The 16,247-nt window shown below is 48.1% G+C and overlaps 1 protein-coding gene across 1 annotated transcript; it reads right to left on the bottom strand.

The window, feature by feature from the left end:
* Window positions 1-2,419: 2,419 nt before the first annotated feature.
* LOC141164788 (E3 ubiquitin/ISG15 ligase TRIM25-like) lies at window positions 2,420-15,882 on the bottom strand. Its single transcript, XM_073650352.1, has 3 exons — window positions 15,830-15,882; window positions 12,834-12,908; window positions 2,420-4,237 (listed from the first exon to the last, which is right to left on the bottom strand). The coding sequence occupies exon 3, from the start codon at window positions 4,229-4,231 to the stop codon at window positions 2,573-2,575; it is 1,659 nt and encodes a 552-aa protein (XP_073506453.1). The 5' UTR covers window positions 4,232-4,237; window positions 12,834-12,908; window positions 15,830-15,882; the 3' UTR covers window positions 2,420-2,572.
* Window positions 15,883-16,247: the final 365 nt, after the last annotated feature.

Below are 16,247 nucleotides of genomic sequence, written 5' to 3' on the forward strand. Positions count from 1 at the left end.
TGGCACTATAGAGTTCTAGTCCTCTTCCTCTCTGAAAAAGCAATTTACATATTAAATTTCCTAGAGTATTGCATGGTGAATAAGCCTCCTTCCACTGGCATGCCAATACCCCACTACCTTCATAACCACAGGACACTCGGTTGTAATAAAGCAAGAAAATGGAAAGTGTAAAATCATGGAGAGGCAAAATGCTGAACACTTGTTATGAGGCCTGTAAAAAAAAATAGTGGCACAAAAGCTACGTGACAAGTGAGGAGTAAGCCCACTCTTGTAGTTCTGCAACAGCAAAACCGGAGTTTGTTTTTTTATTTAATACAGTGTTGACTGATTTCAGTCTTGTGTATGGGAGCTGGTATCACTATTCTCCACCCTGTCTATTGCATTTCTGACACCCACTGCGCAAAAAATGGGAGGGTTGTGGCTAAAGCTATTGGCGTAAATGAGCCGGCTTTGGTGCCTTCAACCACAACACTACTTAAAATGTATAGATCTAACGTGACCGATGACGCACCATTAAAAATAAATCCAGACATGATTTTTTAACAAACATTTTTTTTTTTTTTATTTCATACAAATCAAGTGTTAATAAATCCCATTATATACGGTTTTAAAAAAAATAAATAAAACTGCAGACATATGACTGGTAGTGTGAACACTAGCCAATAACAGATCTAGCATGGATACTGCAAAACCTCTGCATGTGACAGCATTTCATATGCAACAAAACAATTAAAGGGTTATTCCCATCTTGGTCCTCACTGGCCGAGAGTGGGACAACATCGACCAGCTCTACCCCCACTGTTTTTGCCGTTTCCATAACTATTCAGTATATCTCAGCTGCTTTCTGCTGGTTCTGGAGCTCAGCCGCCATTGTGCGGAGATAATTCAGTCTCAGCTGAACAAGGTGAAGATGGGAAAAGCCCTCCAAAATAGCTTACTTTTATGCCTTGATAGGGTTACATTAAAAACTTTTCTTCAGGAACATTTACTTTTCTTAACTAAATGCACTTTTTTTGGCTAAACAAAAAAAAATGTTGCCCTTTGCCTTCTATAGACTGTTCCACCAATAAGTGCTAAAAATCTGTCAGCAAGTTTGTTCTTACGTTGGTTTAGTAACTTTGTGGAACATGGACCAGGCTTGGATTGGAGGACCCAGCTTGGCCACCAGGTCTACTGACCTAAGCATACCGTCTCAATCATGTATAAGGAGGTTCTCAGGTCAAGAGACCCAGATCGAAGTATGAAACTGGCCTTGGGCAAAGACCAAAAAAAAAGCAGCCAGGTCAGGGGTGTGGTGCAGCCAAAAAAAATGAAGTCAGCCACATTGTTTTGTAAGTGAAATAGCCATTTCCCTACAAAATCAAAGTGGTTGTTTTTTTAAAAAAAATAAACTCCAAACAGGAGCTATTCATTTCCGATGCAGTTTTAGGCCACACCACAGCCGACTCATTTGGCCATTAAACTCATCTTCCTTCTCCAGAGCAGGTTTCTGTCCAGAAAGTTCAGCTCAACTTTCCAGCGGTCAAATCTGTTGAGAGGATGTAAAAAAGGAAGAAAGCTAAGAATTATAAAAGTCCACCATCAGAATGAGCTCACTAACGGATTCTCAGTTAAAGGGGGTTGTCCACTTCTTGGACAACCCCCTTCTCATTCCTCATGTTTGGCTCCGTTAAAATAAAAACACCTATAATCACCCCTTGTGTCAGCACTTGCATTTCTGGGCCTGCACACACAATCAGCGCCGGCTTCACTTTCCCCACCTTCAGACAAATCAAACTTCAAGAAGACGTCAGCAGCCACAACCCTGGCTTACTGCTGATGTACGCTACATCCGAAGGTGGGGAAAGTGAAGTCGGCACTGACTGGGCGAGGGATCAGGTGGCACAACAAATTCATGCGAGTCCTGGGAATGGTAGTACTGACACCGCTGGAGTTATTTTAAACAGGGCCAAACATGAGGAATGAGAAGGGGTTGTCCAAGTAGTGGGAAAAAGCTTTCTGCAGCCAGCAATAGATTGTTTTTTATACTAAGAGTGCAACATTTTCAATCAAACCTGGCGGCAAATATGTTTAGACAAAAAATAGAGGTGATGTTTTGCAACTTCCTATGAGATATTCATGGTTTTACTGGGGTTCACGTGTTTGTGATGGGGTAATAGTCCATGTGGCCTTCACAGGGGAGACATGTGGCCAATTACCACAACACAAAACTACGACAGATTGCGGTAAAAACATGCAGTTAATCATCAACTGTAATGTCCGATTGTACCCAAGTAATCTTGTGTGGCAGAGGAGGCGGCTATAAAAACCCAAATTTTTATTTAGGGTACATCACAAGTCAATAGGAAGAAACACTGCCTCACCGTGCAGCCAAGAACGGACATTTAGCAACAGACCTGATTTCACTGGATCTCTGTTGAATGAAACGCAAAGTCTTAGGTCATCCCCACCAAAAGGCATAATTTTGGGGACAGTTTAAAAAGGGTCACAATTTTGGGCTTTGGGATTTTTGGCAGATAAGCAATCACAACTCTGCAGGAAGGTGGTGCTACCTGTAGCCTCTTCCCAATAACTACTTCCTACTTGCTGACTGTCCCACCAATTGAATCTGCCCGTGACCTCCGTTTCTAAGTGATAGTTGGGCACAGCTGCCGCTCCCCCCTAAAAACTTTACAGAACCATTTAATACACCTATTGCAGCATGAAGGGGCTTGGTGAAGGTGGCATAGAAGGTGTACAAGTGTCTGATGGGGTCACACAGCTCATAGAAGGACAGCTGCCCGGCCTCAAAATCCAGACATATCCTGATTATATCACTGGTGATCCGGTGAGGTAAGAGGGTCACTTCACGCTCATGTATCACAGAATACTGCGTATTACACAACCGCCCTCCATATAAACACCAGGATTGGTCATTTTCACCAATCTCTGACTGTGGTCCCTTCCTGTCTATACTGGAATAACACATCCCCACACTCCACTCCATGGACGCCTTCATCTCCACATCCCAGTAATGTCGCCCTGACCAAAACCTACCGCTACTCATCACCTGATTACAATATCGAAACCTCGCTGCCGTTTCTGGACGATTCTGATTTATATTTGTGCAGGTTGCAGTTTTCAGGTCGTCTGATATAAGGAGATTATTATCAGCCGTGTCAACGTTCAGTAATATGTCTGCAGGGTCCTGCACATAGAAGGTCACATTTACACCCCTTATTATATCAGATAATGCGTGTGATACACGCGATAACAGCTCCGCAACCCGATCGCTTTCATTACGCCTCTTTTTGCCCTCATCACCTCCTTCCTCCTTAAGATGAAACAAGTCCTCTATGTTTGGTTCCTGTAAGACAGTCAGTGGATCAGTCATGTTACACAGCTCCTCAATGTGCCTCATCTTCCTGGACAGCTCGTCCTTCTGCATTTCCAGCTTCTGGATCAGATCAGAGAGTGACAGTAACTCATGCTCTTCCAGCCTGGAGAGCTCACCTAGGATCTTCTTCTCCAGGTCGTCCACCCGTCCCCGGATATCCATAAACAGGGTAGTGACTCTCAAAATCTCTTCAGCTGCTTTTTCTTGAGAGTTTCCCCTGCGCTCCTCCAGGCACTGGATTCTTCCTTCAGTCTTATTACTCCTTGGGATCAGTTGCTGCAGAACATTTTTTAATTTCTTCTTTCTTTCATCGGAGGCCTCATTTAGAGAATATAACTTATGTCCCTTATGTTCTCCAATCAGATGGCAGGACACACAGATACAAGTAGAGTCATTACTGCAGTAATATTCCAGGATCTTATTATGGACAGAACATCTCCTAATCCCCAAGGAAGTGCTGGGATCAGTGAGGACATGTCCTGCTCCTTGGCTGTGGACCCTCAGGTGATTATCACACAGAGAAGCCTCACAGTGTAGACAGGATCTAACAGCGGGTACAGGAGAGTCCACACAGTAAGTGCAGCGGATCCCGGTGATCTCCTGATCTGACTGAGTAGGCAGGAAATTCTTCACGATATTACACAGAGTCTGGTTCTTTATCAGCGTCGGCCGCTTCAGAAACTCTTCTTTACATTCAATACAGGAGTAAACTCCGGACTCGTCCTGTGTCTTCAGGACCTCTTCAATACAGAATTGGCAGAAGTTGTGTCCACATCTCAGGGTTACGGGATCTGTATACAGGGTCAGACAGATGGGACAGTCCAGCACCTTCCTTAGGGCAGCAGACGCCATCATTGACAGCTAAAGGAAGAAATGAAATCTTGTAAGGTACAGAGTAGGTGGGATATATGCTTGTCACAAGTGTGTGTCTGCACTAAGCCTCTAAAGAAGACCGTAATGAGAGGGCTAACACGTTTACAAATGGAGTTTCTGGTTTGGCTTTTTATCTGGAGTCGTGTAGCATGGCGCTTTGAAGGGTCGATCTTGACTTTTAGAAATGCAACTTATAGTAGGTGGCACTACATTACAGCGTGCTATGAGAAACTTCAACTAATCAAAGAGAAACTGGTTCTGCAACAGAGTTGAAAAGGTATGGCTTACTCACAAGATTTCATTAGACATAGGACTTAAGCAAGTCCCTCACCCTTTTCAAAAAAAGAAGAAAAATCCACCCATACATTAAAACTTGTACAACCCAACATGTCCATCCGTACTCCAATATCTCCATGAAATGACGCGCCCAGGGGATGGGGGCAACTCGGGCCTTGTTGTTGGTTTTGGGGATGCCATGGTGGCCGGCTCCCGGGGCCACTCTTAAAAGGCAAGGAATTGGGGAAAAAGGTGTATGGGAAAGGGGAAAGTTCGTGACGCCACCCGTGGTGTCTGGTGAGGATCACCAGTGCTGCTACAGTCCTCTGAGGCAGGTGGTCCGGCAGCTTAGTTGGTGCGGCTCCCCACAGGTGGAGCGGGGCCTCAGGGCAGCGTAGGAGAAGGGATGCAGGACAGAGGGGACCCAGCCGGGTTGGAAGAAGAATAGGCACACTCACAATGGTTCACTTCAGTACCTTTACTGGTGGGGTTTCAGGCACGATCCAGGGCACTGTAGGGTGAAGGATGCATTTCAGGACTCTCCCCAGTGAGGGGGGTGTGGGGCCTCCTGTTTCTTGCCTTTTCCTGATAAGTTTATGACCTGCCTGGAGCTAGGCCTAACTTGGTCTCTGTCTTGCACTGGCTGACCTGGTGGTAGGGCCTTCCGTTGGAGTTCACACTCCCTGGTCTCTTGGGCCTCAGTGACTCCTGACCCTGGTATATCAGTCAGCTTTTGGTGTTCCTGGGACATGTAGTTCACCAGGGGTTCCGGTAGTTTCTGCTGGTCGTAGAGATCCCTGCAGACGCGGACCCGGTGTATGGCCTTGGGGTGAGCTGGCTAAGCTCCTCTGTCCCCTATGTAGCTCGCTTACTCCACTTGCCTTCGGCGGCGCTCGGGGCCCTCACTAGGCTTCACACTGGCAGTAGGCCTCGCTACTCTTCACCGCTCTTATGGCGTCGGCACGCCCTAGGCTCACTGAGTCTGTACTGACCTGACAACCTCTCTGGCCACAGTAGACTGACTGCCTAGCTCCACCTTCCCTATTTATATCCCTATCCGGGCTCCCTCTGGTGGTCTGAGGTGGAAGGTGGAGGTGTGTGTATGCTATGAGGGCCTCTTGTGGAGGAATCCGTCCATGCACCCCTCTAGGATCTGTGGCACCAGTGCGCAGCAGGACGCCACAAAAGACGTAGTTACTTACCGGTAACGGGATTTCTCGGAACCCATGACGGCACCACGGAGAGAGGGGATCCGCCCTTCAAGGACAGGAAACCTACAGATAAAAAGGGCGGCCTTTCTCTTCCACATCAGTTGTTTACAGAGCACAGAGAGGACCGCCAGGTTAGTAACACAAACTTTAACATCTTAAAAGGGGCTTGCCAGACACACCCTGTGACTAAGCATAGGTAATAAATAAATGTGCACACCCATGTGTGAAGGGAGGGAATGTACGGGTGCCGTTATGGGTTCCGAGAAATCCCGTTACCGGTAAGTAACTATGTCTTTCTCTTTCCCCATGACGGCACCACGGAGAGATTTGCAGAGAAGTGCTGATTAGGGAGGGACCACCGCTTCCAGAACCCTTCTGCCAAAGGTAAGGTCCGAGGAAGAGGTTAGATCCAGCCGATAGTGCTTAAAGAATTTAGAAGGGGAAGACCACGTTGCAGCTCTACATATCTGCTCGATTGAAGCCCCAGCTTTCTCCGCCCAGGAGGCTGCTACTGCCCTAGTCGAGTGAGCCTTTAAATCTTCTGGCGTGGACTCCCCGCTTGAGGAGTAAGCCAGGGAGATGGCGTCCCTTATCCACCTTAACAGGGTGCTCTTGGAGGCCTTCCATCCCTTCAGAGATCCCTGGAAGCACACAAAAAGAGCCCTATCCTTCCTACACTCCCGTGTGGCCTCTAAGTACTGGATGATGCACCTCCTGACATCTAAGGTGTGAGGGGCTTCTTCCCCCTTGTTTTTTGGGTTTGAGCAAAAGGAAGGGAGGGTGACCTCCTGCGACCTGTGGAAAAGTGATCCCACCTTAGGAAGGTATGCTGGGTCAGTCCTAAGTGTCACCCTGTCCTCTAGAATTTGCGTAAAGGGGGGCTCCGCTGATAAGGCTTGTATGTCGCTAACCCTACGTGCCGATGTGAGGGCTACTAGAAGGGACGTCTTGAGAGATAGGATTCTAAGAGATGCATCCGCTAGAGGCTCAAAGGGATGTTTGGTCAGGGCTGACAGAACTAAATTTAAGTCCCAAGGAGGAGCATTTAGGAAGGGGATGGGCCTGGACCTATGAGATGCCCTGATGAATCTGGAGATCCACCTATCCCTGGCCAGGTCGCAGTTATATAGGGCTCCCAGAGCCACCACCTGAACCTTTAGAGTGCTTGTGGCCAACTCCCGCTCCAACCCTTTTTGAAGGAACTCCAAGATGGCAGTAATGGGGGCCTCCCCCTTTCGAACCCGTGAATGAGAGGAATTTTTTCCAGGTTTTACCGTAGAGCCTGGTGGTTACGGGTTTCCTACTCTGCAGTAGGGTGGAGATTAAATTGGAGGAAAACCCTCTATCCCTTAAGAGCAACCTCTCAAAATCCAGGCTGTCAGGTGCAGGTTTGCTACCTGAGGGTGAAGGACCGGTCCCTGAGACAGGAGATCCGGAACTTCCGGAAGGACCCAGGGGGTCGGTGGTGGACATTATCCTCAGCCAGGAAAACCAAGGCCTCTTCGGCCAGAAGGGGGCAATCAGAATTATGTGTGCCTGGTCTTCCCTGATTTTCCTCAGAACCGCCGGAATGAGAGCAATCGGAGGAAAGGCATACGCTAGCTGGTGGTCCCATGGGATTGAGAAGGCATCTAGTGCTACTGGGTTCCCCTTGGGGGGGGGGGGGGGGTCGATTGAACAGAACATGTCCATTTTTTTGTTCCGCCAGTTAGCGTATAGGTCTATGGAGGGGTTTCCCCCAAGCCCTCGCGATTTGGTTGAACACTAGTTGATTCAGCTCCCACTCGCCCTGTTTCAGCTGGGTCCTGCTCAGGAAGTCTGCCGTGATATTCTCTGTCCCTTTTATGTGGAGTGCCGATAGGGACTCTAGATTGTGCTCTGCTACCTGGAGGATAGAACTTGACACTTGTAGAAGAGAATGTGACCGGGTCCCCCCCCTGTTGATTTAAGTATGCCACCACTACCTTGTTGTCCGAAAAAACTCTTACATGATGCCCCCGTAGAGCGTTTAAGAATTCTAAGAGGGCATATTTTACCGCCAGGAGTTCCCTCATGTTGGAAGATACCCCTTCCGAATCCTTCGACCAGACTCCCTGAGCTACCTGGTCGTTTAGATGAGCCCCCCACCCCTTGGGGCTTGCATCTGTCGTTAGGATCTATTACACTGATATTGTCCATGGAACGCCCCTGGCTAAATTGACCCCCTCTGTCCACCATGTCAGGGAAAGCAAGGTATTTGATAAGGTCAGCCGACCTTCTAAGTGCCCTCTTGGTGACCTTTCCACCCCCAAGATTTCCCATTGTAAGACCCTGGTGTGCAGCTGAGCCCAGCGGATCCCTGGGATGCAGGCAGTCATGGAACCTAGGAGGGACATTGCACCCCGCAGTGTCATGTAGGGATGGTCTTTTACGTGGGATACTCGGGCCATCATGCTCTGGATTTTCCCTGCCGGGAGACGGCATTCCTGATTCCTTGAATCTAATAGGATGTCCAAGTACTCCTGCACTCGATCTGGCTCCAACCTGGATTTTTCTAGATTCAGAAGCCAGCCTAAATTTGTCAAGGAACCCATGACTCTTGCTAGATGGTCCTTGCAATGGTCGAACGAGTTGCCTATTATAAGCAGATTGTCCAGGTACGGGATTATTAGGATGTTCTGCTCCCTCAGATGGGCCATAACCTCTGCCACTATCTTTGTAAAGACCCTTGGGGCTATCGCTAACCCGAAGGGGAGAGCCGCATATTGGTAGTGTTTGATTATGCCCTTCAGCGGTATCGCAACTCTCATGAATTTTCGGTAGTCTCTGTGTATGGGGACATGATAATAGGCGTCCTTCAGATCCAGGACGGCCATAAAACAGCCCGGGAACAACAATTTCACTGATGTTTTTGATTCCATCTTGAACGATTGTACCTTTAGAAATCTGTTCAACTTTTTTAGGTTCACAATAGTCCTGAATGTTCCGTCCGTTTTTTTTTTCCTGAGGAACAGAGGGGGGAGTAGAATCCTTCGCCTTCCTCCTGAGCTGGGACTTCCTGAAGGACTGCTTTGCCTACTAAACCTAGAACCTCCTGTTCTAGAGCCAGTTGTTCTGCCCCTGAAGACCTCACGGGGGGGGGGGGGGTATAAGGAAATTTGGACGGGGAATGGAGAGGAACTGGAGTTTTAGTTCTGATTTTATCAGGCCTAAAATCCAACGACTGTCTGATATTTTTTCCCAGGCCGGGAGGAAATGGAGAAGTCTCCCCCCCCCCACCTGGGCCTGCCTTTCATTGGGCGGGTTTCCTATTGTCACTGGGGGGCCTGTTAAACATAAAACCCTTGGCCTTTTTTTGTCTCCCGTCCTCCCACCTGTTCTGATCTTTGGGGGGGGGGGGGGGGTAGGGTTTTCCGCATGAATTTCCTGCTCCGAAAGGATTTCCTAAATGAAGTACCGGAGAGGACCGGGAAGCGTTTTTTATTATCCCCGGCTTTGTCCAGGATATCGTCCAGGGTAGATCCTAATAGGAACTCCCCCTCACAAGGGATGGAACACAGCCTAGACTGTTTGGGGGGGGGGAAAGTTGCCCGGCCAGCATTTGAGCCAGAGGGCCCGTCTAGCTGCGTTAGAAAAACTCCCAGCACTGGCTGCCAGTCTAACGGAGTCGGCTGAGGCGTCAGCTAGAAAAGCTGCTGCGCCCTTCATTATTGTGATGGAGCCTATTATGTTATCCCTTGATGTTTTACTTTTTAATTGCGTTTCTAGCTGATCCAGCCAGATCATTAAAGATCTGGCGGTGCATGTGGCTGCCACTGCGGGTTTTAGCCCCCCCTCCTGCCGCCTCCCAAGCTCTTTTCAGGAAGGAGTCGGCTTTTTTGTCCATTGGGTCTCTCAGCACCCCCATGTCCTCGAACAGCAGGGAGAATTTTTTAGAGGCCTTGGCTATCGCTACATCTATTTTAGGCGCCTTCCCCCAGAAGGAGCATACTGGGTCCTCGAAGGGGTATTTCCTTTTGGGCGATAACAATCCTTTCCTTTCTGGTTTCTTGCATTCCCTCTTAATCAGAGAGTGTACTTTATCATTAAGAGGGAAGGATCTCCTTTTCTTCTGCTCCAGGCCACTAAACATTATATCCTGGACTGTTTTTTTAGGCGAGGATCTACGAACCCCATAGTGGACCTAACCGCTTTAATCAAGCTATCAGTTCCATCTATAGGGAAACAGCTACGACCCCCATCCCCCGAAGATGACGAAGACGATGAGCAGGATTAATCGGAGACTACCCCCTCCTCGTCTGAACTACTAGATTCTGACACCAGGGATAGGTGTCTGGTTTTCCCTTGTTTCTTCTACCCCCCCCGTCTGCAGGGACTTAAAGTTATCCTCAACTTGAGACTTAATCAGGGATCCGAGCTCTGAAGCGAATTTAGGGGTTTCCTCACAGATTGTCTGTTCGATGCATTAGTTGCACAGTCTTTTTTACCACGTAGTGGGCAGATCCTCTGCGCAAAGTGCGCAGGTCCTGTGCTTGGACTTGCCTGTACTCTTCCTTCCCTGAGGAGAAAAGAGAGGGGGGTCCCGGTTACAAGTGAGCTTTCACCAAGATCACTTACCGACCCGTTGTAAGAGGGAATACCGGATTTGAACAGGAACCTGTCCCAGTAGCTGGGTCTTTCTTCGAGGTTGACACCACGCTGGAGTCCTTGCCACGTTGTGAAGACCTGCCAGACCGTCCGCTCCCGCCGTCACCTTGGCAGTGTTGGCGTGAAGGGTCACTGGAGGGTCCTGTTTTACGCTTCCCACGTCTCTGAGGTGATGGTGAGTGGGGGTGCAGGGGCTGCACCTCCTGTAGCTCCTGCTCGCTCATCGCTGAAGAGTGCCAGAGCCTGCCAGGAAGCACTTCCCCTGTGCTTCCCTGGCAATTTAACCTCTATAGGGGTCCGCCCCCCCATTGGCCTGCCACCTCTAAGCAATGAGGTGCGCCCCCCCCTGGCTAGGCCACCGCTGTGCACCTTCAGCGTGGGGGGCGCCTGCCTCCCTGGGTGCGCGCCATCCCTCGGCTTCCCGTGCGCGCGTTCAAACGCTGCTCCCAGAGGGACCCGCGTCACTTCCGGAGCGCGCCCCAGCCGCATCAGAGGGGAGCGCGTCCTGTGCGGAAGGCGTCCGGCGCGCGCGCTCCCCCGGAAGCCCAGGCAAGCATCGGACCTGGGCCCCAGAGCTCAGGCCTACTCACTAACCTGAGCCCCGGAAGCCCCGCCATACTTACCAACCTGTACTCCGACGCCACTGGAGACCGAAGCAGTCCAATCCCTGCGTCGCGTCTCCCTGCCACCCTAGAGGCCCACTGACCCCAGCGGTGGCGCTACAGGACACCGCACCAGCCGAGGCAGGGAACCCCCGCTGCCTGAACCGGTCTGGCCGGGCCTGGTAAGTCCATCTTTTCTTTCTTTTTTCTTCTCCTCATCTGTAGGTCCCCGTCAAGGACAGGAAACCAACTGATGCGGGAGAGAAGGGCCGCCCTTTTTATCTGTAGGTTTCCTGTCCTTGAAGGGCAGATCCCCTCTCTCCGTGGTGCCGTCATGGGGAAAGAGAAAACACGGGAAGTAAAATAGCAACCAATCATCTCTGCTTGCACATGTTCCAGACCGCCAGAAAAATAGAAGTGCACTTCTGTGTAGGTAGCACAAGATTACAGTCAACTAACATGTCCATCTTCTTGAAGTGAATGGCAAGCAGCCACTGAAAAGGGAATCTGTCACTAGTTTTTTGCTATATAATCTGAGAACAAAATCATGTAGTGGAAGAGAATCTGATTACAGGAATGTGTTTTATTAGCAGAAGATCATCACTACAGGACAACTGGCCTCATGCATCCTAGTCCAACCCTGATTAGTAGCTCTCTCACTAAACAGTGTACAAACAATGGTTAATCACTAGTGTTGAGCGAGTATGCTCGGGCCGAGCGCCGAGTATTTATAGCTGCTCGGTGATGTGGTTAAATCGCTCCCGTGTGCATGATTTGCAACTGTTTGACAGCTTTATTACATGTGAGGAATGTGTAAGAAATAGACAATCCTCACATGTAATAAACCTGTCAAACAGTCGCAAATCATGCACACGGGAGCGATTCAACCATATCACCGAGCAGCAATAAATACTCGGAGCTCGGCCCGAGCATACTCGGACAGAACATACTCGCTCAACACTATTAATCACTGGTGTGAGCGGGATTACATGCAGCTTAAAAGGGGCTTCTACTACTCTAACCACCCCTTCTGACTCCCTTACTAAACTAATAAACACTTATACGCAACTTTGGCACCCCCCTGGTGTTTGCGTAACATTGGCTATAGGAATCACGGGACAATGCAATCAGCGCTGGCTTTACTTTCCTACAGACGTAATTAACATCTGGAGAATTGAGAGCTCATCCGCATCTTCATTATTGAAGGGGGTTCTTCAATAAAGTAATAAAAATGGCTGTATCACTCAATACAGAGTTCAAAATGGTAGTCATGTATCAGGTCATGTGAGCTGTGTTTCTTTAGCTTGTAGCATGTCCTGTGTCTCAACTAAAGGAGCGCTATTGTAAGCACATATCTCTGATAAGGGCTGCGACATCAGAAGAAATAAATCTTCACCTCGGCTGACTCACAGAGGACTGAGGTTAGAAAAAAAAAAAAAAAAAAAAAATCCTGTGTGTTCAGTCAGCCGAGGAGAAGATTTATTTCTTCTGATGTCACAGCCCTTCTCCACTCAGGAGGAAGGTGTGCTTCCATTACCGCTCCTCCAGCAGTTGACAACTCAGGAGCCATGTTTTCTCAAACTACAACCAGTCCTGACACGTGACTAGGCCAGGCTGCCATTTCAATTATGTGAGGCCATGATGTTATATTCTTTGAGAACCCCTTTAAAAATTACATCTATCAAGAGAACAATGGATGGGTGACGTTTGTATCCAAGTAAAACATTTTTCATACAGTTTCTCAATTTTTATTTATTTTATTTTATTTTTTGGGTGGGGGGGGGGGGGCAAATTCTATGTCTGTAAATAGGGAATATGCAAGTAAAGTACAGGTCGATGGAATCTAGAATAAGAAAGAAGCAGACATACCAAACAAGAGGACGCTGATCCCTCGCTTTTTTCCAATATAGCTTGTCTCTCTGGACAGGAGTTGACCTTTTGCAGCTGAAAAAAAAAAATAAAAATAAAAATTAGGATAGAGGATGCCTAAGGAAAACAAAACATTTTTCATTAACTCTGTGCAGTGTCTTCAGATTATAGATGAAGACAAATGCTGCAAACCTCTCCTTACCGTATGCGACATTAGACAGTAAGTGTTCAACCTGGTCACCGTCTCTACAAGGTTTCCGCCCTTTGTGTGAACACTCAGCATCTGCTTAATTCGGTGTCCATACTGCTGTAATCACAAGATTTAATTCCGGAGCAAGTTACCTGAAGCTAGCCACAATGGCATCTAAATGATCAGTCACTGGCAGCACCATTTCAGTGGTTGGGTGGCTAATAGACTAGCGGATGACCAGACAGCGAGATGAAGGACAATGAGCCCTTTCGTTATTTTTACAGCACAGAGGTTCAGTAAAAATGTCGCGTGACCATCAGCTGATTAAATAACGTTACCGCAGGTCGCCGAAGAGGGAGGAGACCGGGGGCCACCGGAGAGGCGAGTATAAGGGTCCCCCCCCCCCCCCTTTTTACTTAAAAATTTTTTTTTGGGGGTTTTTTTTTGTATAGATACACCAATACACCATTTGAAAGTAGAACTCTCTTCATAATGATACCCGCACGCCACTAGGTTCAGATAGGGGCGAGACAGGTTACATGAATTCTTTGGAATCCTATGGGAACCATTACTCAGGGCGACCATAGACCATGTGCTGCAGCTTCTCTCAGGCACACCGGGGTATTCACCCTCAGGCACAGACACGTAGGTTGTTTCACTTGCTGACCAGACACACTTGACAACAGTCCTCATAAACGGTAGAACAGTAGCATTTAATAAGAAGCCGCACAGCCAGTGCAAGTTACGTCTTATGAGCAACAGGCTCCAGTGACAAACAGTACAGTTTCCTCAGCAGCAGAGCAGTTCACAGTCTTCCCAGTAGTACCGGACAGCACAGTTCTAATGCAAAGGCACATTAATGAACACAGCAATCTTTACAGCACAATGAGATGTAGGGGGAGGTTTTGCTGAGGGAGATGATCCCTGTGACATCATTTCTTACAGTCCTTCTCTTTCTGCCTGACAATACTCTGCACTGCTAGTTCAGGAACTCTACCTGACCTGTGCTTAGCTTCACTCCTGACTTGCATCCTTTTCACTTGCAGAGGCGCTTCTGTGAGATACAGAACACACACACCACCTTTCTCTTCGGCTCCAGCCAGACAGTAAACAACTTCCCCACAATCCCCCTGGGGCTCTGCTAAAACACTCCCCTTCTCCTGTGACTGTATTAACTCCTCTAGTTGCTGGATGCTTCTGGAGCACAACACTTCCTGTCTCCTGTGCTTGTGTTACTTCTAATAGTTGCTGAATGCTTTTAAAGCAACAGCACTACTTCTGCATGTCACAATAAGTTGGTCACATAATATAAATCCATGCCAATTGCATGGATTTATATTGTGTGACCAACTTATATTGTCAAGCCCTTTTCCAAATGCATTTGAGTGATGCTCAAAACCGCATGTAAAATTTGCATGTGTTTTCTGCTAGTGAGGAAAAAAACGCTCAGGATATTTCTGCTTCAAATCAACATCGTGGGCACATACCCAAAGAAAGTGTGGAAGCCCTCATTAAAAAGGATGAAGCTCCTACAATGAGTTTGGCGTTAGGCAAAAATGCAGCGTCTTACAGTTCAAGCAAAGTGGATGGACTTTGTTAATCTAATGGGTGCAGAAATGCTGCAAAAGAAAAACCAACCCCGAATACTCATTATGGGAATGTAGCCCAATAAGGCTGTGGTATTATACCAACGATGAACAAGCAAGAAAACAATGGAAAGGTCGAGTCCCTTATGAGGCTTCAACTCCAAAAAAAAAAAAACCACACACACAATCAGGACATCTGATATATCCCAAAGCATTACCAATAAAAAGCAGGGCTTTGGAGTCAGAGTCGGTATAAAATGGACTGACTCCAACTCCTAAAATAAATAAATTGGGTACAATAGTTCAATGCAGTTTGTGGGGAATATTTGGGAAAGTTATGAAATGTCCTATAAATGTCTGTCCTACTCCTGATCTCAGGGTCTGGACTTTTAGCGGAGATGAATCTGTGCTGCAGTAAATTTAGCACTTAAACATGAGCCGCGCGTGCGAGGTCAGCCGGAGAGCTGCGGAAATTGAGGAGTCGTAGGTTTGGCTCACCGACTCCACAGCCCTGATAATAAGACAAGCCTTCATATACAGATACGTCAGCACGTAGTTATACATTTTAGACAAAGGGGAGGAAATAATTCTGAAAACAAATGAAGATGGGCGTCATAAAGCGGAAAATTAATCCGGTTAATGTCATTAATCACCTAACCCAAAGCAGGCAGCATATAGTGAAAAACTGCAGTGTGTGCACTTGGCCTACGGGTTCACTGCTCTCATGGGTGTATAACACAGACGGGCGAGAGGCGATGGTTTTTCGGACCAATGTTATACTATGGGGTAGTGCAGATCTGCAAGTCTACGGGTGCATGTGACACATAGGATCGCACTCGATTGGACCCCCCCAATAAAACATATAATATCCCGACACGTTCACCCCGGCCCGTGACATTGTCGTCGCCTGCTGCAGCAGCACCAGTATATACGCTCCTGGAATGGCAGAATTCCTCTTTTATTTAGAATTTCCCCCTATTTTCTGTGTAACATCACACAGAGCGCTATACAGGGCGCAGTCAGTATAGAGAGGGCTCCGCACTGCTCCCAATACACAAGAGGGCGCAGGACCCCACAGCGCAGCACCTGCAGCCATCACCACGGCTGTAATGTGCAGCTGTCACCATCAGAGGGCGCTCCAGCTCCATACAACAAATGAACGGACCACGGCGTGAGGCAACGCAAACACGGGCATAATCAGCCCCGACCCGGGATCTTACCGACTGGAGCTGAGAGCAGCGGGTGTTAGCGCTACACACACACCTGTCTGCACAGTTTATAGCTCAAGCTGCGCATGCGCTGCCATTACCTGGAGCGCTGCCGTAGTAAACGGGTCTGTGTCACGTGACAGCGTCACTGTGTGTCTGCTCACTGTGTACCCGACGTCTTCCCGCCAAAAATGGGTTTCTGTGCTGGGAACCATAGCAACAGGTGTGTCACTGAGGTAATTTGTTTTTTTTCAGCCATTTTGACATAATTTGTGGTGTTTTCTTACCTAACATGACATTTCTGCTGATGTAAGAGGCGTGGGCTCCAGCTTCTACTGTGTTTGCTGCGTGGACATCAGTTTTCCATAATTATCAACATTGCTGTGAGCAGAATATTGGCCTTCAAGGGGTTATCTGGGCAAAATGAGAC

This window comes from Phyllobates terribilis, unplaced genomic scaffold (genome assembly GCF_046119375.1).
Source record: "Phyllobates terribilis strain yellow unplaced genomic scaffold, ASM4611937v1 Scaffold_10__3_contigs__length_209671492, whole genome shotgun sequence".
NCBI lineage: Eukaryota > Metazoa > Chordata > Amphibia > Anura > Dendrobatidae > Phyllobates > Phyllobates terribilis.

Bases quoted from the DNA above. Each gene is read 5' to 3' on its own strand.
- LOC141164788 (XM_073650352.1), bottom strand. From the start codon at position 4,231: ATGATGGCGTCTGCTGCCCTAAGGAAGGTGCTGGACTGTCCCATCTGT.